We start from the raw sequence: 27,046 nt of genomic DNA on the forward strand, positions 1-27,046 counted from the left end.
AGTACACATTTTTATAAACATAGTTGTGCCTTGTTCAGTTTTTGCCTAAGAATTAATCCTCAGAAGTCAAATTGCTATGTGAATGGATATGCACCCTTTAATCAGTTTAATCGTAAGTCATTCAAGGAAACTGCATAAAATCCCCTTAAAAGAAAATGAAATTTACAGTTTGGTAGTCATTTTTAATTGCTTTTCTCCCCCAGAAAGTAATTTCTAGAAGAGTGGCAACTTTATCTGTCTTGATTATCACCATCCCCAGCATTCAGAGTCTCAGGCATTCAATATATATTTGTTGCAACAACAATAATAGGGAACATTTATTATGTGTCTAGCACTGTTCTAAGGGTATTAATTTAGTTTTTGCTGGCAACAGCCCTACGAGGTAGGTAATATGATTACGTCCATTTTGCAGATGAAGAAACTGAAGCTAGAGAGGTTAGGTACTTGTCTAGTTTCACACAGCTAATAAATAGTGGACCCAGGAATCAGGCAGTTTTCCTTCACTTTACAGGTATCCACTATGCTGTACAGGGTCTCTTATAAATGAATACACGACTGAATGGTCAAATTGGCCAATATATTTATTTGGCTCTTTGACCGGTAACAAATGCCAGCTATCTTTTAAAAAAAAAAAAAAATGAAAATTAGAGGGAATGGACTGCCTACTTTGTAAGAGCCAAATTAGTTTTATGGTCTTCTGGACTAGGCTGTACTTAATTACCTACTAATACTCCTCCTGGAGTTAATAGCCATACAGGTATAGGTTATAAATCATTCTTACCTGAAGATTTTATGGATATGTAAACAGAACATCTGCTTTGTATTACAAATAAAATAGTAAATCTGGGCCTGCAGCTTGAGTCTAGGAGGCAGAACTTTCATTACTTTATGAACATACTCTGTTCCCCACCTGGGCTCCTTTGCTCCTGCCATTTCCCTGTACCTGTAATGCTCATTGTCCACCTCCCACAGTGGAAACTCTAACTGTTCTCCAAGGCTTGCTCAGTAGCCACCCCTTCCACTGAATACTGCTTTTACTCTTCTTTTTTCTTGCCCTCCTTTTGAAGATTCTTTCCTTCTTCAAAATTCTGAGTCTCTTTTTATAGTACTCATATAGAATACTACATTCTAAATATACCTTATGTTACTGTGTAGAGTTCTCATCTCCCTTAATAGACTATATTCTTTTTTAGTTTTATTCATTTTATAAAACTCCAGTATGTATTACAATCTTTTGTATAAAGTATTGAAACTAAGGGTTTTTTTTTTTTTTTTGGATGAGCGAAGGAATTATCTCAACGAAATATGTGAATTATATTTAAAATTTTTAAATCTTAAATAAGAATACTAATAAAATTTGATTATTATATGTTCTACATTATCCAGAATTATAAAAAAATAAAATGGGTGGACATGGTTTTTTTTTTTAATATGATGATTTGTATTTTGTCTTTAGCTTACAAGTCATCCAGAAACAAGAAGCATAATTAGCTTTCATTTTTATAAGACCTTTTGTTCTATTCATGGCTACAAATACCAACTTTGCTTCTACCCACAACTTTAATTCCCTTTTCTTTAAGTGGGTGGTTTAGGGACATCAAAGGTAATAAAATCAAAGAGATAAGTGGAATATTTTTTATAAAGGCTAGTACTTAAGGGTGTGTTCCTGTTAGAGAATTTTAGTACTTAATTTGTTTTCAACTGTTTGTATAATACCAAATCTCCTTGCCAACTGGAAGAGGGACTGTCCTTGAATCCTGTTCTGAATAAAATATTAAAATATAATCCCTTCTTCATATATACATATATTTTAAAGAACTTGAGGGAATGTGAAGTATTGTCATTTGATAGGATTATACTTTGTTGCTAGCAAAGGCAATAGCATAGCCTTCAGGCCAATTGTTTCTCTTCCTCCAGAAGGAGTTCTTTCCTTTACCCACAGGATAAGAATAAAGCTGAAGGTTTTTGTTTCTGAAAGCCCAAACAGCAAGCCAAAGAGAAAGTTCAAACAAATATTGTCAGTCTTTTAAAAATGTCATTGCTTATGTAAATTAGCTGGCCCTTGACTGCTGGTGAGCCTCAAGCATCCTTGAATTGGTTGGATGTTACGTCAGGTTTTATTTATATTTGGTATATGGTATCTAGAAAGCACTTATCATGAAGAATCTCAATTCATTTAAGGTTAGCGCTTTTTTATTTGTTTTGGTTCTAGGTTTTTGTTTTGTTTTGTTTTGTTTTAGATTAGCTTCACTATCTTGTGATTTCCAGAGGCTGATGTATTACTGTGAAACATTTCCATATGATTTTTCCTTATTTTTTATTTTTACTGTTACACATCTTCCCATCAAATTCATTTGAGATTCTTGGAACGATGTTTATAGTTACTGATTAAAATAAAACTTTAATCTCTTTCTTTGGAAGTACAGTATTTTTATATCATGAATTATACAGTTTTAATTTATGCCTTCAGACTAAAATTTGCAGGTTTGATACATAGTCTTAAATATATTCAGTCAAAATGTGAATATTTTCATTAGCCTAGTTGAGTCCTGTTATAAAACGTTGAGCTGTAACATTAGTTCTTCATGGCCTCTCATTTGTATTAATGTGACGTTCTTGATCATAACCTTTGAAGATAAAATTCATTTGGGGGGCAGCTAAGATTCTCCCTACTCTTTCTAATTATGTTGTAAAACTCTAAACTTAGGAAAGGATATCTTTTGGAAGGCATGCCTTATAAGTACAAAGTTATTATTTTGCTTATGAGATGCAGGATTTTTAAATGGGCTTTTACATCTTGTGTATCGTGTTAGCTGTAGAGTTTTGGTTTGTTTTAAAATAATTCTGAGAACTTGGGCAATTCTGTGATGATCCTTGGGAGTTCTGGGTAGGAGGTATCTTTCCTCTTGAATCTGTAGCTCTGTGATGCATGTATATAAACATGCCTTTGTTCTCAAAGTCTTTTTCTATCTGATTACTGTGGTATCCAAGTGCTTTGTCTTTGCCTCTCTTCGTTTTTTGTTTTGTTTTTTTTTCCTTGTGCCTTCGCCGGTCATTTGTGTGATGTTTACATTCAGCAGAGAGGTATTTAGAGCATTTTTGGTGAGAGAAAGGAGTGATAGAAGAAGTAAGGAGAAATTCAGACTGGGGTGGCTGTGAGGGATAAAGGGGGGAAGAAGTCGGAAAAGAAAACAGGAGTGGGTCCGAGGGAGGAAGAGCAAGCAAAGACAGAACACCGGCTCTACAGGGGCTGCGCCGTGGGGGTTTGTGAAATCTTGGGGGCTGGCTGTGGGGGAGGGAGCTCAACAGACCAGCATTTTCCCCAGGCTTGGGCGCAAGCTTGTGAAACTACTAATGTATTAAAGAACCTCAGCTGGGATTTGCTGAGGACAAATGCTGTAACGTGTTAGTCATCCATTATCTGCTTCTATTTTTGCAGGTTCTCAATGATGACTGACGCGGGTTTGGGTGATACCCCTCACAGTCCCTGTCATTCCGGAGTGATAAGGCACCCGCGCGTCTAGCCCCAGCGCCAGGGCACGCGAGCGGCGCTGGAGGGAGGAAAGCTTCCGCCTGCGGGCCGGACAAAAGTCCCGCCTGCCCACGGCTTTCTGCCCGCCGCTCGTGACAGAGACGCCTCGCCGCGGCCAGCTCGCTGCTCTCGCGGGCGGATGGTGTGTGGCCGCCGCAGGACGCCCGCCGCGCCTGGGCCATGAAGTAGCGGCTGCTGGCGGCGCCGCTGCCCAACCGCCGGCCCCAGCCCCGCGCTGCGCTGCCCGGTCCTCTCCCGGCGGGGTCGGATCGGCGTGGACATGGCTGGCCGCGTCCCCAGCCTGCTAGTTCTCCTTGTTTTTCCAAGCAGCTGTCTGGCTTTCCGAAGCCCACTTTCTGTCTTTAAGAGGTGGGTGTTCGTTGTTCGGGTGCTTTCTGTGCATGCTGTTGAGAAATGTAATCACTTTTATGAACCTGAGTGTTGGCAAAATAGACGAGGTTGATGTTCTTTGCTGGAATGACTTAGAATTTTAGCACAGTAACTTCTTGTGAAGTCCCCCGTGCAGAAAAAGCCCACTGTATTGTAGCCAAGCAGTTCTGGCTTTCAAAACTCCAATTAGAAGTTGTGATTTCCAAAACTAATCACTCCCTCTGGGGGAGGTATTTCAGGAACTACAATATATTCGCTTAGATTTGAATGCCTTCTTGTTTGTAACAGCTCGAAGAATAAAATATAAAGATACATCAGTGTCGAGGAGAGAAGCAGATCATAGACTGTAATAGCTCACAAGGAAACACTGAGCTGTATACAAACGCCTCATAATTACCTTATTAAATATTTATGTACTTGTACATTTGTAATTCACATCGCAGTCTTTTATTTCTTCCTCCTAACAGCTCTGCCTCCTAGCAAGATTATGCTTGGCTTTCTTGTTTCTAGCTAGTAATTCTGGACACCGAAAATAGTTACAGAAATTTTTACTGGGTCGTGGTTAATATTTCTGCCATTAGAAAATTGGCATGCCTGTGATAATTTGTAATGTATTAATACTATATCTTCATTAACTTGAAACAGATATATGTTTTGACATATATTTTTTATATGACATAATTTTTTATAAATTTTCAATAAAAACAAGTTTTTATTGAATGCAGTTTTAAATGTAGCCTGGTTGATTGCATTGGTTATATCTTGTTTACAAATTAGGTATATATTGTTATTGGACTATAAAATGAAAATCTGAGTATGTTTACGAACATTGTGTAGTCATCACATCTTTAGAGTTTTCATTGGGTTTAGATCAATCATCTTTAGTTTAAGGTCATAGAATTCCTTTCTTTCCCCTTCTCATGTTGAGTTTAGATTCCATTATGTTCAAGAATATTGAAATTGCCCTCTTTTTTAAGGTTTAAAGAAACTACCAGACCATTTTCCAATGAATGTCTTGGTACCACCAGACCCGTAATTCCTATTGATTCATCAGATTTTGCATTGGATATTCGCATGCCTGGGGTTACACCTAAACAGGTGAGAGGAATTTTGTCTTTCATTATTCACTTGTTCTGGATATAATCTATAATTAAAGTAAGGAAACTGCATTTACAGCTGTAGGAACTTCTTTAAACGTAGGCATTTGCTTTCAAGACTCCAGCTAAGGCTAGAATAATGGAATATTTTAAAGAGGGTTAAGTCTTTCAAGGTGAATCTTTCACTCAAATTTTGTTTTTAAAATTTTACTTATATTGTCATTTGTGGTTTGAAATGGAATGTCGAAAATTTACATTTTGAGATTCTCTGTGGAGTGATAGCCTCTGTAATGCAGCATGCAAGTACGCATTAAAATATGAAAAATTATTCTAATAAAGGAAAATGAAATTGAGCAGCTGCATTTAAGCTAGTTTGTTTAAATATCCTTTTATTGCAACCACAAGTCAAGAAATAAAAACGTGTTTACTGCTAAGAATTTGAAAAACAAAACATTCCACTCTTTTAAAAGTTAAGAAAACTGTTCATACAGGTGGCTGATTGTGAGTTTTCTTTAGCCTGACTTGCTCGTTGTAAGAGATGTATTTTGAAATAATGGCAAAGCTCATATAAATGTGACTTACAGAGCATTTTCTGTAGAACTAGGTTGTTGCTAGGGCTTTCCCTCTTTTAGGTACACGCAAGAAGCTCAAACCCACTGCTGTCATGTGTGCAAGGTGTTTCATTAAGCATAAAAAGGCCAGAATTAATTATGCTTTGCAGCCAGGCAATGCAGGGATTTATGTGTGTCATTAAAAGATAGTCCTCTCCTTTTGAAGGGCTGCAGAGACAGGGAAAGACCTGGATATTGTAGAGCTGCAGTGGCTGATGACTCATTGTTGCAGATAACATTCTATTTTTCTTTTCTTTTTTATTTTCAGTACCAGGAAAATAAAGGTATTCGTATTCTACTTATTAGGCAGAATTCCCTTTGCAATTGATATCCAGAAGCTTTAGAGAATACACATGGGCCTTTTTTCGGGACTAAGAATTGGCATTAGTTTATTTGAAGACCTGTGTATGATTGTCTATAAATAACTACCACTGTAAAAATGACTTTCACTTCCTCCTCATCCCCAAATGACCATGCAGATGACTTTCCGTGCATTCAGTTGTCACTGTGCTAGCCTTTAATTTCATAAGCTTTTTATTTAGTATTTAACTGCAAAAAGTGTAATGAGATTGAGACTAGGAGAGAAGAACAACAGTTGCTCACTTATGAAGTGTGCCTCTTCTCACTTTTAAAAGTGGATTTCCCCCCTGTATTTGCTTGAACTGAATGTATTTCTTTTAAAATATCCACTAATTGGGTTTTCAAGCACTCTTTCCCCACAAGAATATCATTATTTTATCAAATAGTCTTTTGTTTGGTTCATTATTATTGTTATTCTTTCTTCTCATTGCTTAAGAGTAATAACATTTAAATTACTTAACAATAATAATGGGCAACTGCGACGGGGTCAGTAATCTCAGAAAGAGATCTTAGAGGAATTGATTATAAGAGGACATGGAGGAGCTCCATTTTCATAAAGTGAAATGTGTTCATTTTTATAATCCTATAATTATCAAAATAACTCCATGGGGAAAGAACATACATTGTTTAAATAATTGCTTTTTATTTTGCACTATCTGTATTCACCTTTGCCTCATGCAGGGCATATTTGCTGGTTGCCTTTCCAGCAAATAGCTGGTTGCCTCCTTGCTCCTTCTCTGAGACCATGTGATTCCCAGGAACTTCCTACCCAGACTCCAGAGATGGAACACATGGACCATGATTGATAATTGACTGTATCCCGCCTCCCTTTCCACAATGATTGGTTCAAAAGAAAGTGTGTGATTTAGACCATTCAAATCTTAGGACTTTTGCTGAGAATGTATTTTTCTGTTGCATGTGAGCAGTAGGCTTGTCTTGCTAGGGTCTGCTGAGTTCATGAGGGAGCCATACCTAGAATAAAACACCATAGAGGGCAATGCAGAGAGACTGAAAGAATGTAGATGCTTGGTGATGTCACTACTTATGCAGTTTTCAGGTATGTTAGCCTTTCTGGTTTCAATAAAGTTGAGTTGGGTTTTGTCTTACTTGCAACTGAAACTACTGGGTAAATGATTCAGTTTCTCTGCCTGACAGCTCAGAACTGCTTGTTGAATATTTCTTCCATTTTTTTTTTCCCATCACTCTCTATTGACCATATGCCATGAGTATGTAACTTGGTTCAGCTGACATACAGATCTTATACTTTGCAAACTTTTATGGGAAATGGTAGACTATCCATTGAATATCCCCAGGAAGAGGTGGATACAGAACCTTCAGAACCTCTTTCCTTCTGAATTTGGTGTTCTAGTGAGGAAGACCAAGAGCTCTGATGCCGTAAGTACTTTTGAAGAAAGTATTATTTTCTTAAAATGAAGATAAAACCAAAGTTTTACACAAGTCCTTAAGAGGAAAGGAGATGAAAAAAAGCAAGACAGAATAATGAAAAAGTATTAGAGGGAAGAAACGAAAGGTAGAAAGGAAATAAGAAGAGCTGACCAAAAAACAAAATGAAAAAAAGGTCTAAGAAAATAGAATGCTCAAGAACAAAAATAAAAGGAAAAAATTCAGGAATAACTAGACTATGAAGATAGAACATCTAAAAATCATAAAAGAATAGAGGATGAAGGAAAATGTAAAAACAAGGAAAGACATTGAGTTAAATGGCAGAGGATTTTTTTTTTGATCGCAGACAAGAAGAGCAACAAAATTTATTTTTTATTTTATTTTATTTTTTATTATTATACTTTAAGTTTTAGGGTGCATGTGCAGAATTTGCAGGTTAGTTACAAAAGTATACATGTGCCATGCTGGTGTGCTGCACCCATTAACTCGTCATTTAGCATTAGGTATATCTCCTAATGCTATCCCTCCCCCCTCCCCCCAACCCATAACAGTCCCCAGAGTGTGATGTTCCCCTTCCTGTGTCCATATAGAAGGAACAGAGAAGAACTTGAGTTGTGAATTGAGAGACATCGTGTTGATTAAAGAAATGTATTCATTCCACAAGATTTTTTTTTAATAAAGTACAGCTTAAGTTTTGGCAATAATGAAGCTATATCAATACATCTGATGTGTATCCTTTCTTTGGAAAACTTGAGATTGTTAGGTAGGCTTAGATAGAGAAACAAGCAGATGTAGAACAGAGGTGGAAAGAACCTTAGACATAATCAGATAGTGCAACTAACTAATTTTACAGATGGAATACAAGCCTAGATTAGTGTCTTATCAAGGATATCCAGTCATGTCAGGCCTCTGAGTTGCCATTCTGCCATACCACAGGACTTTAAAGTGCCAATTAAAAATTCCTTCCATTAAACTAGATCCAGTGAGTCCAAGAAAAGTGGTTTATTGTCTGTTGCAATATCAGTTTTATAATCAAAATAAGCTCATTCTGTCTCTTCTCTGACTTAAAAAATTTGAAAATAGTTTCCATCCTTTTTTAGAAATGGATAATCAGTGTTTAATCTCTGTTAATCGGTGTTTTTCCAGCCTTTGGGAAGATTAGAGAGAAGAGTAGGCGGGTTTTAAATAGCCTATCATAGAGATAAAGTCAGGATCTGGTGTTCCATGGCACCGGCTTCAAATCCAGCAGAGCCATGAAGTGGTGATACCTGGAGACTCCTCTTTTAGCACTGACTGTTTCTTTCTTATTTGATTCCCCTTCTCACCCAGGACCCACTGGACTTTTGCTGTCACCAACTCTCATATCAAAAAACAAAAGAATTTGATAAACTGCCAGTTCATGGTCATAGTATGGTGATATCAATTTGACATGTTAACTATCCCTTTGGTGTTTGATTTCAAAATAAGTAAAGGTATAATTACAATGATTTTCCATAAAGTTTATTGCCTAAATCTAACTCAAATCCAGGGGTTAGAACAGAGGCATTGGGGCTGGGCTGACAGCATCTGGCCTCAGCTCTTGCAGTCTCAACTCAGATTTGTTTCTTAACTGGCTAGTCCTGTTCCTTCATCTGTAGAAAGGATAATAATAGTTTATTATCCTACACTACCAAGGTTGTTCTGAAGACTGAGTGACATAATGTTCAGTTGCCTTGCACATGATAAGATCTCAGAAAATGTATACTAATATTATTATTATGTGTGTTCAGGGAAATGTGAACGCACCTTGACACTAGAAAGAAATTGCTGACCCTTAGGCTTTCAGCAATGTCTTCATGGAGAAGCTAAGACATTGCAATAATTGTGAAGGAGATGAAAGTGAACCAAATGAAGAAAATAGAAAGTACAAACCTAGGCAAGAGAAACCTGGATAAAGTATGCAAAGAAGTAAATCTTTCGGTATCCTTAAGTGTTCATAAGTAGTTGTTTTCATTAAAAATGGCCCTATCATAAGAGAATAAAAGGAACACTGAGAATAGATATGCTTTTCTCAGAAATTCTTATACATCTTTATATTGCTTGGAGGAGAAGTTATTAAAAGAACTCTCATCGGTTTGAAACCTTTTATGTATATATAATATATATATGATATATATAATATGTATTACATATATATTATACATATTGTATATATTACATATATTATATATATATATGTATATTTGAAATAAGCCTTGATTTTTTTTCAGTGTCTACTTTCCTAAGGACTTTATACATTGACCTTATTTAAAAAACACTTTTATCTAATGTAAGTACTTTCAAATCCTAGGTTTATGTAGCATTCTATTTATTTGCTATTTGCTCAGCTTAAGTCCTCTGTATTCTTAGCTTAAGAACTTACAAGTGCAAACAAATTTGCAAAAAATAAATGATTTTACAAAATTAAATATCTTCCTTGAGCCTAATTTCTTAAAGCCTTATATTAGTTGAATTTCTTTCAATGAAGATGTTTTAGGCTGTCATTAGTGTAATCATTTTCCTCCCTTATTTTGGCAGTGGTGATTTGAGAACTATGAAGAAATACATCTTTCCCTTTCTGAACCTCTTGCAAATTCTTGTCTCATTCAGCATTTGTCTTTTAAAGGACTCTTCAGATCATGCATTGAAATCAGAAAGCAGCCTATCCCTGTGTATCTAAGCACATATATCTATTGCCAGGAATCAGAACAATTCTGAGTTTAAGAATCACGTCAGATACCCCAGAGCAACAAGTTGAAAAACCTGAAATTAGAGTCTTAAGTTATTACTTATTTTAAAATATTGATGAAAGAATGTTGTCGTTGAAATGAAACCAGAATGAACAAAATACTCCTACAAAATGTTCTCAAAATCTTCCCACTGTGTTTCACTTTGCTGTTTTCTCAAATTAACAGTCATTAGAAAACGTTAAGTAATGTACTTTAACTTCTTCATTTTCTAACATGAGGAAGAGATTCCCTTGCCTCCACAATACATACATAATCTGTAAAAAGAACCCAGCTTTCATGGGCTTTTCTTTCTGCACTCCTGTAAGGAATCAGTTTTAAAATATCAAACCATAATCATAACATCATTTATAAGTGGCAGTTGCTCAGAATATCTGTTTTATCAGAGGTAATATACAAGTTAAACGCAGAATTGTTTTTATTAAATTCAGAATGCCAATTAAATTAGACTTTGTATGTATGTTACTTAGTTGTTCAGAAGCTTGGCTTTTGTCTAGTTTTGAGGCTACAATAACGTTAGGTGTATATTTTTTTTAATTCCATCATTGTGTAAAACAGATGTACATATCCTCAGTCAGTGCTAAAAACTCAGAGTAAAATTAGCAACGGGGCCTACTTGAGGGTGGAGGGTGGACGGAGGGAAACGATTTAAAAACTACCTGCAGCCTACTGTGCTTTTACCTGGGTGAGGGAATAATCTGTACACCAAACCCCCATGACATACAATTTAGCTGTATAGCAAACCTGCATATGTACTCCTGAACCTACAATAAAAGTTACAAAAAAAAAATTAGCAAGGACTCCAGAAAAAAATGAGACTTTACTGGAATAAGTTTTTAGTACTTTAGGGGTTGTGATTTCCTTATCTTCTCTCTAGTTGTTAGTATATAATATTTGTATTCTTTTGAAATTAAAATTTCAAGCTTTCTCTTGGACATAAGAATAAAAGGAAGGGAGACACCCCACACCACCATTTTTCTGTTTCCCCTCATAGGCTAGCTTGACTTTGAGTTTAAACCTCACTGCAGAAGGGGAGAAAACCAACAGCCTTTTGGGCACCAGCTGGTAGGATATCTATTATACTCTTCTTGAGAAAATGGATCCAAGCTCTTCGCGAAGCAGCTGTGCGATTGCTGGGAAGTGCCTAAAGAAGATCCCCATCCAACTCCAGGAGCCCCATGGATTTCCTTATCACCTCTGTGTGGTCAGCAGCCATGGTCCAGCCTACCTTCCCTAGTGCTGTGATCTGTCCACCACTACAGGCCCCACCCTCATCTAATTGAATCTGTACAGTAGAATAGACATAGCAAATTAGGGTTACTTCTTGAGTCAGATACATTTGATTGGGAAGAGCTGCCTGGAACGTGTTAAGAATTATGAGACCACATTGGGACTTGATGGGAAAGGGTGCAGCGACCCATAAGCGACATCTGCCACGAATGTGAAAGATAAAAGTCACTCCAGTGGCCGGCCTCTAGAAAGAACAATCCTGGGTGAAGATTGATTGCATTAAGTCATTGTCTTAAAATGAATATGAGTCGTGGCTTTTAGTGTTTCGTTTTCTTCTATTTTTTTTCTCCTTTCACAGAAAATAAAACTAGCATGGTGATCTTCCTATTGAAGGAGGCATATTGAGAAACATCCTAACTCTAGACTAGCATTTACTTTTTATTTAGAAAGACTTATGCAATGTGTATAAAATTACAATATTTGTGAATAGAGCAACAAAATAAATTAAAATGCTGTATCTCCTCCCTCCCCAAATTGAGAAACTAATATTATCTTCATTTTACCAATGGGAAAGCTAATAGCAAAGAAAATAGCATCATTATTAGAAAGAATGGCCACCAAGCCCTTTTTTTGTTTATTTAGCTGCGACACATTCGTTCTTTTTTCCCTTTCTATTTTGAGAGCTCAGGATTGATGTCATTTAAAACAATACATGTCAAAATCTCAGATTAGATCTATTTGTATATTTACTCTGCTTTGTCGGTAAGTGTCAATTATATGAATTAAGTAGATTACAAAAATGTTAAATGGCTTTTGTAAACGACAAAGTCACTTGTCATCCACTGTCAATTGTTTAAGTTTAAATTATGATACTTCCTCTTTATTTTTACTGAAACTTATTTAACGTTCTCTTAGGGAAGATATGATTGAACTATTAACAGTGTTTTTTTTCTGTGAGGATAATAGAAACGTGCTACATATCTGGGTTCAGAACTGCAAGTATGAGTATACATTGACCATTTTTTTTCCTTTCTTTATAAAAAATGAGAAACAGATTTTTTATTTCTTATAAAAAATAAGAAATTGAAAATTATTTTCAATCAATTTTGAGTATGTTTGAATTAACATGATGCTTGAGAATATTTTAAAATTAGCTACAGTGTAAAAGACTCCTTATGATCACCTATTTTCTCAGTAAGGTTCAGAGTCCTTTTATTTTTTATTTTTTTTCCTAGTAAATATTTCAAAGGAGAAAACATACTTAGTGAGTATTCATTATGTAACACTACTATATTGGGCACTTTACATACATTGTCTCATTAATTCCCATAAAAAGTCTGTGTTCAAGGCATTATTATCCCTACTTTTTAGATTAAAAATTGACACCAAAAGAGATTAACAACGTGTTCATAGCAAATAGCCAGTAAATAGGAGAACAAGGATTTAAATACAGATTTACTTGAATCTGAAGCCCATGGTTCATTTTATAATTCTGTGCTGCCAATCTGTTAATGATCTGTCTCCCACAGAATTTTACTATATGTGTTTTTATGTGTGCAGGTGTGTGTCTATATACACACACACATATATTTATATTCTACATATATTATAAAATATAAGCTCTCTTTTATTAAACGAAATATATGTGACTGGCTTCATCCTAAATTATTATCATTATTATTAGTAGTATTATTATTTGAGGTAGGATCTCACTGTGTCACCCAGGCTGAATGCAGTGGTACAATCAAAGCTCACTGCTACCTCAACCTCCTGGGCTCAAAGGATCCTCCCATCTCAGCCTCCTGAGTAGCTGGAACTACAGGCACACACCACCATACCCGGCTTAATTTTTTTATTTCTTTTAGAGATGGGGTTTTGCTGTGTTTCCCAGGCTGGTATCAAACTCCTGAGCTCAAGTGATCATCCTGCCTCAGTCTCCCAAAGTGCTGGGATTACAGGTGTGGACCACTGTGCCCAACCCATCCTAAATCCTTGAATAGCTTTTTCTTATATCTTCTAATGCCTATGTAGAAAGACATGCTACTAATCTGAATTCTGGCAAGATATTCTTGGTCACTTGGCTGTTAAAAGATACTTTGCAATCAAGAATTTTTTTTTGTTGTTATTCTTTTCTAAATCTAAACTAGAGGTCAGCAAATTCTTTCTTAAAGAAGTGTTACATAATAAATAGTTTTGACTTGTGAGCCATGTAGGTTCTGTTTTGACTGTTGTAGTTAGAAAGCAGCTATAGATACTATGTAAACGAATGGCTTGGCTTTGTTTCAACGGAAAACTGTGTTTACTAGAAGAGGCAGCCAGCCCACAGGCTGAAGTTTCCCAATCGCTGATAGAAACAATTGAATATGCCATTTAGGCTAATAAATGGATTTAACCTTTGGCATCTCATGAATAATGTCTTCTGACTTACAGAACATAAAGAATAAAAATACCAATGCAAAGTTAACAGTGCTTTGATCTTTGTTCCTTAGTTACCTATTCAGTTTTCCTGAGTAAATGATTATAAACAAGAGTTCTCTTTTCTTATTTGGACTATTGTATTTCAGAGCTCTCCACCTCACTAGACGGCAATTCCCGTGGTATAATTTCTCTTGGCCAAATACACTAGAGTCTTTATTTATGGTTCTTTTCTCCCTCAGAGCCTGTAAACAATATGCTAGTAAATTCTGTTCATCCTATCTTCCAAATATCTTCCAAATTCCAGCCTTTTCTCACAACAGCCATCTTTTCAACTCTGGCCCAAGCACCATCCTCTTTTTCCTGGATTATTACAATATCCCTCCTAACTGACCTACCTTGTACCCATGTACCCCTGCAATCTGTGCTCCACTCAGCAGCCACCAAGATTCTATTAAAACAGAAGTCAGAGCACATTGCTCTTCTACTAATACCCTTGAAGAGTTTCCTGCACTACTCACATTTAAAGCCTGAGACTGTATAGCTCCTTCCAAAGCCCTGCATCTTTCCTGGCCTCGTTTCCCGCTTTTGTGTCTCTCCTCCCTCATTTCTGTGTTATAAATAGTGTCATAGATAAACAAAGCTGGACATTCCTAAAGTGGTAGGGATAGATTTCAATCAACAATGGATTTGTGCAGAAGTAACTGGGCATTTTAAAAGGGAGAATTAGGGAGTAGAAAAAAGTAGTATGTGGGGGCTCAGTAGAGTCAGGGAAGTAAAACATTACAAAAGGTTTGTTCGCGTAAACCTGATAGGGCCGGCTGTGTTTGCTAGCTGGAAATTACTGAAGCTATGATTCCATCCCACCACAGAGACTGGAAGACAAAGGCTCTATTCTCAGGTATTGGCTAGAGCAAACAGTAGATTTTTTTGGCAGCCTTGAGTCTTCTCAAGCAAGCACTTTAAGCGGAGCTAGAGTCATCTTAGGGATATGGCATTGAGCTGTTAGAAACTGTTAGTGTTTGTTCAAGTCTTTGTAAGTCAAGGTGGAGGCTTAGTCAAGAAGAGGGCTTGGAGGAGCCTGGCTATGGTCTAGTCAAGTAGATGATATTTGTCAGTCATTATAGATACAAAACAAATCAGAACTCTGTCCCACCACTTGCTGGCTGCAAGACCTTAGGCAAGATACTTAAACTATAACTTTAGTTTTCTCATCTGTAAAATGGGGACAATAATAGTTCCTATCTGATAGGATTGCAGTTAAGTAAGTTAATATGTGTAAAGCCCAGTAAATGCTCAGTAAATTTAGTTATTAGCATTTCTGCCCTGAACTACATTACAATGGATTAGTTAAGAAATGTTATCAAGTAGCTAATGCAAGGCCTATATGATAAATATGTTAGAATACTTGAAATAAAGAATTACAGAAGATCAACCTGGGAATAAAGAGAGTAATTGCAACAATATTTTAGTCAGAACTGCAATCATAATTTTCTAGAGCACATTATGGAAACAGGTTAGAATCTACATTTCTCTCTTGCTTTATTTAGAAAATATTTATGGAGGCAGCAGGATTTGAAGAATGTAGTTCAAGAGGTAGGGAGAGAAACTTGGAAACAAAAGTTTAGAATTCCCGTGAAGCTACCATTCTAGAAATAGGGCTGTAAACAGATGAAGTATTCAGAACCTCAACTTGTATAATTTTGTCTTTAAAAGAAACTAGTAATTATTAAACATACAATTTGCTAAGAGAGAAAAATTTATACACTATAGTCATAAGATACCATCACTGTCAAACATTTAAAATAAAAATTCAAATTGGGCTGCATGCAGTGTCTCACACCTGTAATCAACACTTTGGGAGACTGAGGCAGGAGGATTGCATGAGGCCAGGAGTTTGAGACCAGCCTGGGCAACATGGAGAGATCCCCATCTCTACAAAAATTTAAAACAATTAGCTGGGCGTGGTGGTGTGTGTCTGTAGTCCTAGCTACTCAGGAGGCTGTGACAGGAGGCTCACTTGAGCCCAGGGAGTTGAAGCTGCAGTGAACTATGATTGTCACACTGCATTCCAGCCTATATGACAGAGTGAGACCCTCACAAAAAAAAAGAAAAAAAATTCAGTGAAGTTGGTTAAAATCTCTGTATATAATTATAAAAGAATAATCCCTCTATAATTATTAATACATAAATAGCCCTCTGTGAGATATTTGGTGTATCAAATAGATCTCAAAAGGCAAATATATAATATTTGAATATTTCAGTCAATAGAATAATTTTATATATACAGTCATGTTCTTCATAATGATGTTTCAATCAAATGGACTGAAGATTATAATGGAGCTGAAAAAGTCCGATCACCTAGTGATGTAGCTTTCATAACTTCATCAGGCACATTTTTGTGGTGATGCTGCTGTTAACAAACCTGCTGTACTGCCAGTTATATAAAAGTATAGCACATACAATTCTGTATAGTACATAATACTTGATAATCATAATGAATGACTATGTTACTGGCTTATGTATTATTATAGTATACTTTTTATCATTATTTAGAGTGTACTACTTCTACTTCTTAAAAAAAAAGGTTTATTGTAAAAGAGCCTCCAGCAGGTCCTTCAGGAGGTATTTCAGAAGAAGGCATTGTTGTAGGAGGTGACAGCTCCATGCATGTTATTGCCCCTGAACACCTTCCAGGAGGACAGGATGTGGAGGTGGAAGATAGTGATATTAAATAATCTTGACCTGTGCAGGCCTAGGCTAAAGTGTGTGTTTGTATCTTAGTTTTTAACAAAAATGTTTAAAGTAAAAAAAAATTAATAGAAAAATGCTTATAGAATAAAGACATAAAGAAAATATCTTTATACAACTATGCAATGTTTGTTTTTTAAGCTAAACTTTATTATATGAGTAAAAAAGTTTAAAAATTAATGTTTATAAAGTGAAAAGTTACAGTAAGCTAAGGTTGATTTATTATTGAAGAAAGAAAAATTCTTTTTTCTCTGTTTTTTGTTTTTAAGATGGAGTCTCGCTCTGTCGCCCAGACTGGAGTGCAGTGGCAAGATATGGGCTCACTGCAAGCTCCGCCTCCCAGGTTCACGCCATTCTCCTGCCTCAGCCTCCCGAGTAGCTGGGACTACAGGTGCCTGCCACCACACCCAGCTAATTTTTTGTATTTTTTAGTAGAGACGGGGTTTCACCGCGTTAGCCAGAATGGTCTCCATCTGCTGACCTTGTGATCCGCCCGCTTCGGCCTCCCAGAGTGCTGGGATTACAGGCGTGAGCCACCGCGCCCAACCAGAAAAATGCTTAAATAAATGTGTTGTAGCCTAATGTACAGTGTTTATAAAGTCTACAGTAGTGTACAGTAATGTCCTAGGCCTTCACATTCACTCACCTACACACCCAGAGAAACTTCCAGTCCTTCAAGCTCCGTTCATAGTAAGTACCTGAAATGGTTTGGATTTGTGTCCCTGCCTAAGTCTCATGTCAAATTGTAATCCCCAGTGTTGGAGGAGGGGCCTGGTGGGAGGTGATTGGATATGGGGTCATGGGGCCAGACTTCCCCCTTGCTGTTCTAGTGACTGTAAGTGGGTTCTCATCAAATTTAGTTGTTTAAAAGTGTGTAGCACCTCCCCCTTTGCTGTATTCTCCTTCTCTGGCCATGTAAGACTTGCCTACTCCCCTTTTGCCATCTGCCATGATTGTTTCCTGAGGTTTCCCCGGCCATGCTTCCTGTGCAGCCTGCAGAACTGTAAGCCAATTAAACCTCTTTTCTTTATAAATTACCTAGTCTCAGGTAGTTCTTTATAACAATGCGAGAATTGTGTAATACAGTATCCTATATATACAAATACCATTGTGTTACAATTGCTTCTAATATTTAGTGTAGTATCATGCTGTACAGGCTTACAGCCTAGAAGTAATAGTCCATACCATATAACCTAGGTGTGTAGTAGATTATATCATCTAGGTTTGTGTAAGTACACTCTATGATGTTTGCACAATGACAATATTGCCTGACACATTTCCCAGAACATATCCCCATTGTTAAGTGGCCTATGACTGACTGGGTGCTGTGGCTCACGTCTGTAGTCCCAGCACTTTTGGAAGCTGAGGAAGGTGGATCACTTGAGCCCATGAGTTTCAGACTAGCCTGGGCAACATAACGAAATTTCATCTCTACAAAAAATAAAAAAAATTAGCTGGGCATGGTGGTGTATGCCTGCTTTCCCAGCTAGTTGGGAGGCTCAGGTGGGAGGATCCCTTAAGCCTGGGAGGTGGAGGTTGCAGTGAGCTAAGAGTGTGCCACTGCACTCCAGCCTGGGCAACTGAGTGAGAATCTGTCTCAAGGAAAAAAAAAAGTGACATATGACTGCATTTAACACATAGTAAATGTAATCTAACATATAAATATAGATAAAATTTATATTTGGGGAAGAGAATATAAATTCTTTCCCAATCCATAGAGAATATTTATAAAAATTACGTAGCAGGATATTAACAAATTTTAGTTGACTATAATAATTAGAATTTTTAAACTCATGTCCACTCATAATTCAGTAAAACTAGAAATAGACCAAGAAATGATGTCATGGAAGACTTAGCTACTTAGAAATTAAGGACCATTTTTTTCTGCACAATCCCTGGAATGAGGAGAAGATCAAACCTGAAATTTTAAATTGTCTAGAGAGTAATGACTCTTTAGTAGTATCCAGTAAGGAAAATACTGGATAATAAAACCCATGAGACCCTAATGAAGTACTCAGAGAAAAATTAATAGCCTTAAATTCCTTTAAAATGAAAAATAGAATAAAGTAAAATACAAATACAAAGTCAACTTAAGAAATGAAGGTAAATATTAAAATCAATAAAAAGAAATGAATAGTGATAAAAGCTAAAAATAATAGATTTAAAAATGGAAAACATCAACAAAATAAATTATTTCTTTGAAATGTCCTTTAAAATAAACTCATGGCAAGCCAAACATTTCTTAAATGCCAAAAATTATGCATTATTAAAAGTTAGAAAGGATAAAAGGAATTTTTAGACACTGTTATGTGCAGCTGTGTGTCAGTATATTTTATAATCTTGAGGAAATGGATGATTTTCTAGAAAAATAACTGAAATTTATATAAGAAGATATTTAAAAACTTAGCAGACCACTAACTGTAGAAGAGACTGGAAAATTAAAAAATAATTTTTATACATACACACACACACACACAAACACACACACACAGAGACTTCTAAAGATGAGAATTATTTAACCAAAAACACTGAGAAAAATTAAACACGCATATGGCAGAAAAAGAGTTAAAATACTACATATATAAAGAGTTCCTATAGATTTTGAAGAAGGCAAGCAACCCAAAAGAAAAGTAAATTAGGAATATTAATGTAACAGAATGACAAAAATTCATTCGTGTGAATAATCAGATAAATTAAGGGAAAAAAGTTACTATATTTTTTTACCCATTAATTTTGCAGAAATTCAAAAGAGCTATGATATACAGAGCTTTTAAGGATGGGAAGACATGGGACAGTTTCATACATTGCTGGTGGGAGGTGCACTGCTACAAGCTTTTTAGGAAAGTAGAGTTATCTTCTAAAGTAAGACTAATATCCTTAAAATTTTGGGAGATCATTCTATGGAATTTTATGCAATAAATGAAAGTCTGAGTTAGAACTACATCTTTTGCCCTAGAAATATTGCCATTGTATATTAAGTGAGAAAAACAAACCACAGAGTCATGGGCAAAGGTGTGATCCTATCTTTTTTTTTTCTCAATAGGTTTTGGGGAACATGTGGTGTTTCTTTGGTTACGTGAATAAGTTTTTTTAGTGGTGATTTCTGAGACTTACGTGCATCTATCACCTGACCAGTGTACACTGTACCCAGTGTGTAGTATTTTATCCCTCATCTCCTTCCCACCTTTTCCCCCAAAGTCCGTTGTATCATTCTTATGCCTTTGCATCCTCATAGCTTAACTCCCACTTATGAGTGAGAACATATGATGTTTGGTTTTCCATTACTTCACTTGGAATAAAGGTCTCCAGTTCCATCCAGGTTGCTGTGAATGCCATTATTTCATTCCTTTTTGGTATATATATATATATATATACACCACGTTTTCTTTATCCACTCATTGTTGGATGGGCATTTGGGCTGGTTCCATTGTGAAGTGTGCATGCAAGTATCTTTTTTTGTATAATGACTTCTTTTCCCCTGGGTAGATACCCAGTAGTGGGATTGCTGGATCAAATGGTAGTTCTACTTTTAGTTCTTTAAGGAATCTACACACTGTTTTCCATAGTGGTTGTACTAGTTTATAGTCCCACCAAGCAGTGTAAAAGTGTTCCCTTTTTACCACATCCACACCAACATCTATTATTTTATAGATTTTTTTTATTGTGGCCATTCTTGCAGGAGTAAAGTGGTATCACATTGAGATACTGATTTGCATTTCCATGATTATTAGGGATGTTGAGCATTTTTTCATGTTTCTTGTCCATTTGTATATCTTCTTTTGAGAATTGTCTATTCATGTCCTTAGCCACTTTTTGATGGGATTTTTTTTTCTTTCTGATTTGTTTGAGTTCCTTGTAGATTCTGGAAATTAGTCCTTTGTCAAATGTATAGATTGTGAAGATTTTCTCCCACTCTGTGGGTTGTCTGTTTACTCTGCTGATTATTTCTTTTGCTGTGCAGAAGCCTTTTAGTTTAATTAAGTCCCACCTATTTATCTTTGTTTTTGTTGCAGTTGCTTTTGGGTTCTTAGTCATAAAATCTTTGCCTAAGCCAGTGTCTAGAAGGGTTTTTTCGATGTTGTCTTCTAGAATTTTTATGGTTTCAGGTCTTAGATTTAAGTGTTTGATCCATCTTGAGTTGATTTTTGTATAGGGTGAGAGATGAGGATCCAGTTTTGATCTTCTACGTGTAGCTTGCCAATTATCCCAACACCATTTGTTAAATAGGGTCCTTTCCCCACTTTGGTTTTTTTTTTTGCTTTGTCAAAGATCAGTTGACTGTAAGTATTTGGGTTTATTTCTGGGTTCTGTATTTTGTTCCATTGGTCTATGTGCCTGTGTTTATAGTGGTACCATGCTGTTTTGGTGAGTATGGCCTCATAGTATAGTTTGAAGTCAGGTAATGTAATGTCTCCAGATTTGTTCTTTTTGCATAGTCTTGTTTTGGCTATGCGGGCTCTTTTTTGGTTCCATATGAGTTTTAGGATTGTTTTTTTCTAGTTCTGTGAGCAATAATGGTGGTATTTTGATGGGAATTGCATTGAATTTGTAAATTGGCAATATGGTCATTTTCACAATGTTGATTCTACCTATCCATGAGCATGGGCTGTGTTTCCATTTGTTGTGATCTATGATTTCTTTCAGCAGTGTTTTATAGTTTTACTTGTAGAGGTCTTTAACCTCCTTGGTTAAGTATATTCCTAAGTATTTTATTTTTTTCACAGCTATTGTAAAAGGGGTTGAGTCCTTGATTTGATTCTCAGCTTGATCACTGTTGATGTATAGCAGAGCTACTGATTTGTATACATTAATTTCGTATCCTAAAACTTTGCTGAATTCATTTACCAGGTCTAGAAACTTTTTGGATGAATCTTTAGGGTTTTCTAGGTATATGATCATTTCATCAGCAAACAGGGTCAGTTTGACTTCCTGATTACCAATTTGAATGCCCTTGATTTCTTTATTTTGTCTAATTGCTCTGGTTAGGACTTCCAGCACTATGTTGAACAGAAGTGGTGAAAGTGGCCATCCTTGTTTTGTTCCAGTTCTCAAGGGGAACGTGTTCAGCTTCTCCCCATTCAGTGTAATGTTGGCTGTTGGTTTGTCATAAATGGCTTTTATTAATTTAAGATATGTCCCTTCTATGCCGATTATGCTGAGGGTTTTAAACATAAAGGGATGTTGGATTTTGTCAGATGCTTTTTTTGTGTCTCTTGAGATGATCATGTATTTTTGCTTTTAATTCTGTTCATATGGTGTATCACATTTATTGACTTGCAGATGTTAAACCATCCCTGCATCCCTGGTATGAAACCCACTTGATTATGGTGGATTATCTTTTTGATATGCTGTTAGCTAGTATTTTGTTGAGGACTTTTGCATCTATGTTCATCAGGGATATTGGTCTGTAGTTTTCTTTTCTCCTTTTTTTTTTTTTGTTTTTTGTTATTTCCTTTGCTGGTTTTGGTATTAGGGTGATGCTGACTTCATAGAATGATTTAGGGAAGACTTCCTCTTTATCTTTTGGAACAGTGTCAGTAAGATTGGTACCAGTTGTTTGAATGTCTGGTAGAATTCAGCTGTGAATCCGTCTGGTCCTGGACCTTTTTTGTTGTTGGCAATTTTTTTATTACCATTTCAATCTTGCTGCTTATTATTGGTTGTTCAGAGTTTCTGTTTTTTTCCTGGTTTAATCTAGGTTGTATGTTTCCAGGAACTTATCCATCTCCTCCAGGTTTTCTAGTTTGTGTGCATAAAGATATTCATAGTAACCTTGAATGATCTTTTGTATTTCTGTGGTGTCGCTTGTAATATCTCCCATTTTGTTTCTAATTGTACTTACTTGGATCTTCTCCCTTCTTGGTTAATCTCGCTAGTGGTCTATGAACTTTATTTATCTATTGAACTAGCTTTTTGTCTCATTTATCTTTGCATGTTTTTTTGGTTTCAATTTCATTTAGTTTCTCTCTGATCTTCATTATTTCTTTTTTTCTGCTGGATTTGGGTTTGGTTTGTTCTTGTTTCTCTGGCTCCTTGAGGTGTGACCTTAGATTGTCTATTTGTGCTCTTTCAGATTTTTTGATGTAGGCATTTAATGCTGTGAACTTTCCTCTTAGCATTGCCTTTGCTGTATCTCAGAGGTTTTGATAGGTTGTGTCACTATTATCGTTCAGTTCAAAGAATTTTTTATTTCCATGTTGATTTTACTGTTGACCCAATGATAATTCAGGAGCAGGTTATTTAATTTCCATATATTTGCGTGATTTTGATGGTTCCTTTTGGAGTTGGTTTCCAAGTTTATTCCACTGTGATCTGAGAGAGTACTTGATATAATTTTGATTTTCTTAATTTGTTGAGATTTGTTTTGTTGTCTATCATATGGTCTGTCTTGGAGAATGTGCTATGTGCTGATGAATAAAATGTATATTCTGCAGTTGTTGGGTAGAATGTTCCGCATATATCTGTTAAGTCCATTTGTTGTAGGGTATAGTTTAAGCTCATTGTTTCTTTGTTGGCTTTCTGTCTTGATGACCTGTCTAGTGCTGTCAGTGGAGTATTGAAATCCCCCACTATTATTGTGTTGCTGTCTATCTCATTTCTTAGATCTAGTAATAATTGTTTTATAAACTTGGGAGCTCTAGTGTTAGGTGCATATATATCTAGTATTGTGCTATTTTCCTGTTGGACTAGTCCTTTTATCATTTTATACTATCCTTCTTTGTCTTTTTTATCTGCTGTTGCTTTAAAGTTTGTTTTGTCTGATATAAGAATATATATTACTTCTGCTCATTTTTGGTATCCATTTGTGTGGATTATCTTTCTCCACGCCTTTACCTTAAGTTTATGTGAGTCCTTATGTGTCAGGTAAGTCTCTTGAAGACAGAAGATACTTGGTTGGTGAGTTGTATCCATTGTGCCATTCTGTATCTTTTAAGTGGAGCATTTAGGCTATTCACATTCAATGTTAGTATTGAGATATGACGTGTGATTCTATTCATCATGCTGTTTGTTGCCTGAATAACCTGTTTTTTTTCTTCATTGTGTTATTGTTTTACAGATCTTATGAGATTTATGCTTTAAGGAGATTCTATTTTCACATATTTTGAGGATTTGTTTCAAGATTTACAGCTCTTTTTAACAGTTCTTGTAGTGCTAGCTTGGTAGTGGCAAATTCTCTCAGCATTTGTTTGTCTGAAAAAGACTTTATCTTTCCTTCATTTGTGAAGTCTAGTTTCTCTGGATATAACATTCTTGGCTGAAAATTGTTTTGTTTAAGGAGGCTAAAGATAGGACCCCAATCCGTTCTAGTTTGTAGGGTTTCTGCTGAGAAGTCCACTGGTAATCTGACAGGTTTTCCTTTATAGGTTACCTGATGCTTTTGCCTCACAGCTCTTAAGATTCTTTCCTTCATCTTGACTTTAGATAACCTGATGACTATGTGCCTAGGTGATGATTTTTTTGCACTGAATTTTCCAGTTGTTCTTTGAGCTTCTTGCGTTTGGGTGTCTAGATCTCTAGCAAGGCTGGGGAAGTTTTCCTCAATTATTCCTTAAATAAGTTTTTCAAACTTTTAGATTTCTCTTCTTGCTCATGAGCACCAGTTATTCTTAGGTTTGGTCATTTAACATAATTCTTGGAGGCTTCATTCATTTTTAAAAATTCTTTATTCTTTGTCTTTGTCAGGCTAGGTTAATTTGAAAGCTTTGTCTTCATGCTCTGAAGTTCTTTCTTTTACTTGTTCGATTCTATTGCTAAGACTTTCCAGTGCATTTTGTGTTTCTCTGTGTCCTTGATTTCCAGAAGTTGTGATTTTTTTTATTTTTTAGCTATAAGGATAAATTGAGATTTTCCATTCATATCCTGTATCATTTTTTTAAGTTGGAATTTACCTTTCTTTGGTACCTCCTTGATTGGCTTAATAATCAACCTGAATTCTTTTTCTGGCAATTCAAAGATTTTGTCTTGGTTTGAATCCATTGCTGGTGAGCTAGTGTGATCTTTTGGGGTTGTTAAATAAACTTGTTTTGTCATATTACCAGAATTGCTTTTCTGGTTCTTTCTCATTTGGGTAGACTACATTGAGGGAAGATCTGGGGCTCAAGGCTGCTGTTCAGATTATTTTGTCCCATGGAGGTGCTTCCTTGATGTGGTGCTCCCTCCTTTCCCCTAGGGATAGGGCTCCTGAGAGCCAAACTGCAGTGATTGTCATTTCTCTTCTGGATTTAGCTACCCAGCAGAGATACCTGGCTCTAGGCTGGTATTGGCAAGTGTCTGCAAAGAGTTCTGTGGTGTGATCCATCTTCAGGCCTCTCAGCCCTGGATATCAACACCTGCTCCAATGGAAGTAGCAGGGGAGTGAAGTAGACTCTGTGAGGGTCCTTGGTTGTATTTTTGTTAAGTGCACTGGTTTTGTGTTGGTTGGCCTCCAACCAGGAGGTACTACTTTCAAGAGCTTATCAGCTGGGGTACTGTAGGGAAGATACAAGTTTGCCCTAGGGTCAGGTGGTGGGCAGGGCCGTAGAGTTCCCAATAGATTATGTCATTTGTCTTCCCCTGTCAGGGCAGGTAGAGAGAGACCATCAGGTGGGGGCATTGTAAGGCCTGTCAGAGCTCAGAGCCTTCTTGGGCAGGCTTGCTGTGGCTGCTGTGGGGGATGGGAGTGTGGTTCCTAGGCCAATGGAGTTATGCTCCCAGGGGGATTATGGCTGCCTCTGCTGCATCACACAAGTCACCAGGAAAGTAGGGCAAAGCTGGCAGTCACAGGCCTTGCCCAGCTCCCACGCAGCCTGCAGTCTGAAACTGGTCTTTCTCCCACTACCCCTGACCCCCAGCAGCACAGAGTTTATTTCCAGGCATCTGATGAGCAGGGCTGAGAACTTGCCCCAGGCTACAAGCCTCCCAACTGAGAAAGCAAGCCCACTCACAGTTCGTAGGCTATCCCAGGGAGATTGCAGTGGCAATCCACTCCTGGAAAGAGTCTGTGGGTTCTCTTGGTCTTTCTGATATGTTCCTGCAGTAGTTCTTGGAACAGAAGTTCACAGTGTGTGTGTCTGCATGCTGCTCTGTCTGTCCAAGTGGGAGTTGCAAGTTAATCTTGCCTCCTATCTGTCATTTTCCTCTTTTCTCTAAGTGTGATCCTGTCTTAATACAAATAAATAATAACAAAAATCCCAATATACATGTGTCTGTTTGGTTATATATTTTTAAACTAGCAAGTAATGGAGGAAGATAACAGAAAATTTGGGGAATATATGTTATTTTATCATTGAAAAGATCATTTATTATTTTATAGTTGTTAAAAATTAATAAAGAAATAAACAATATCACCAACAAAAAGGATACAGCTAGATATCATGTGTTTTGATATAACTCCCGACTTTTAAAAATCTCTAGAGGGGTTTTCCATACAGAGCCTCTAATTGATAAATGTTTCATTTCTATTCCCCTGCTTTGCAACAGTGCTATTAAAAGAGCCTGATTAATTAAAGAATTTAAGAAGTTTGATACACGTTTGGAAACAAATAGATCCAGATTTTTAGAAGGTCATTTTTCTATTATAGTCTGTCTAAAGATATTTGTGGAAGGCAACTATGCATATCTTTTCCACATTAGCAACAAAAGTGATTCTCTTTGCACTTATTAGCCACCAGAAAAAATCTCTTTGTTTCACTTATTTTCAGATTTATGTAGTCTGAATTAATATTTCAATAACCCTCTTCAAGAAAAGCATTTGGAACTATTCCACATGAATGTTGCATTCTTTAAGCAAAGTGCAGAACATACTTTTTCAAGGCACAGATTGCTTTTCATAGATAATGTCTTCTCCTTAATCATGTATAAAGGGATGAATCTGATGTACACATTAGAGAAATGGCTCTGTCTTAGCAGGCAAAAGTCACCTCATTCAACAAAGCTCACAGTACTTTTAAAGAGGAGGGTATATAAAAATAGCAAGTACATTTCTTTGTACAATGTGTCATACTCCCACTCTCAGCGAATCCAGTATTAAATGAAAACATTTGCCATGGCAACATCGATTTACAAAGGGCAAATGATGTTTCTGAGAGATTGGAGTATTTCCTTTCATAGATTTCAGAAGCACACACAGTTAACACTTTAGCAACCTTGTTTAATAACTATATATATATATATATATATATATATATATATAAAACTAAAAAAGCTTCACTTGATTGTTTTTAAGCATTATAATTTGGAGATAAAATCCAAAACAACAAACTCCTAACAAAAACTGACATCAAAATAGATTTAAACAGAAAAAAAATCACTAGAACATCTTAGCCTTCACTATTTATGGGAATAACAATTATTTCATGTGGTAAGATGTGCTAAATTAAATCTGTGAATGATCATTTTGCTATGAAAATGAAAATTCTGTTTAGCTTACCATTTCTACAGTTGACGCTATCAGTTATAATATTTAGCCTCCTCGTTTTGGACATCTTAAAAATATTTTATCTTTATCTATTT

The 27,046-nt window shown here is 36.3% G+C and overlaps 1 protein-coding gene across 50 annotated transcripts in view; it reads left to right on the plus strand.

Moving 5' to 3' along the window:
* PAM (peptidylglycine alpha-amidating monooxygenase) overlaps positions 1–27,046 on the plus strand; it is a 275,240-nt gene that overhangs the window by 106,820 nt on the left and 141,374 nt on the right. For 49 of the 50 annotated variants that reach the window (XM_054489035.2, XM_054489037.2, XM_054489041.2 and 46 more), the window contains 2 exons: positions 3,440–3,901; positions 4,900–5,020. In XM_054489035.2, the coding sequence (XP_054345010.1) occupies positions 3,813–3,901; positions 4,900–5,020 (210 nt within the window). In that variant the 5' untranslated portion in view covers positions 3,440–3,812. Of the gene's footprint in view, positions 1–3,435; positions 3,902–4,899; positions 5,021–27,046 lie in introns of those variants that run through there. The other variant, XM_054489039.1, reaches the window with a different exon arrangement.

This window comes from Pongo pygmaeus, chromosome 4 (assembly GCF_028885625.2).
Source record: "Pongo pygmaeus isolate AG05252 chromosome 4, NHGRI_mPonPyg2-v2.0_pri, whole genome shotgun sequence".
Classification (NCBI taxonomy): Eukaryota; Metazoa; Chordata; class Mammalia; order Primates; family Hominidae; genus Pongo; species Pongo pygmaeus.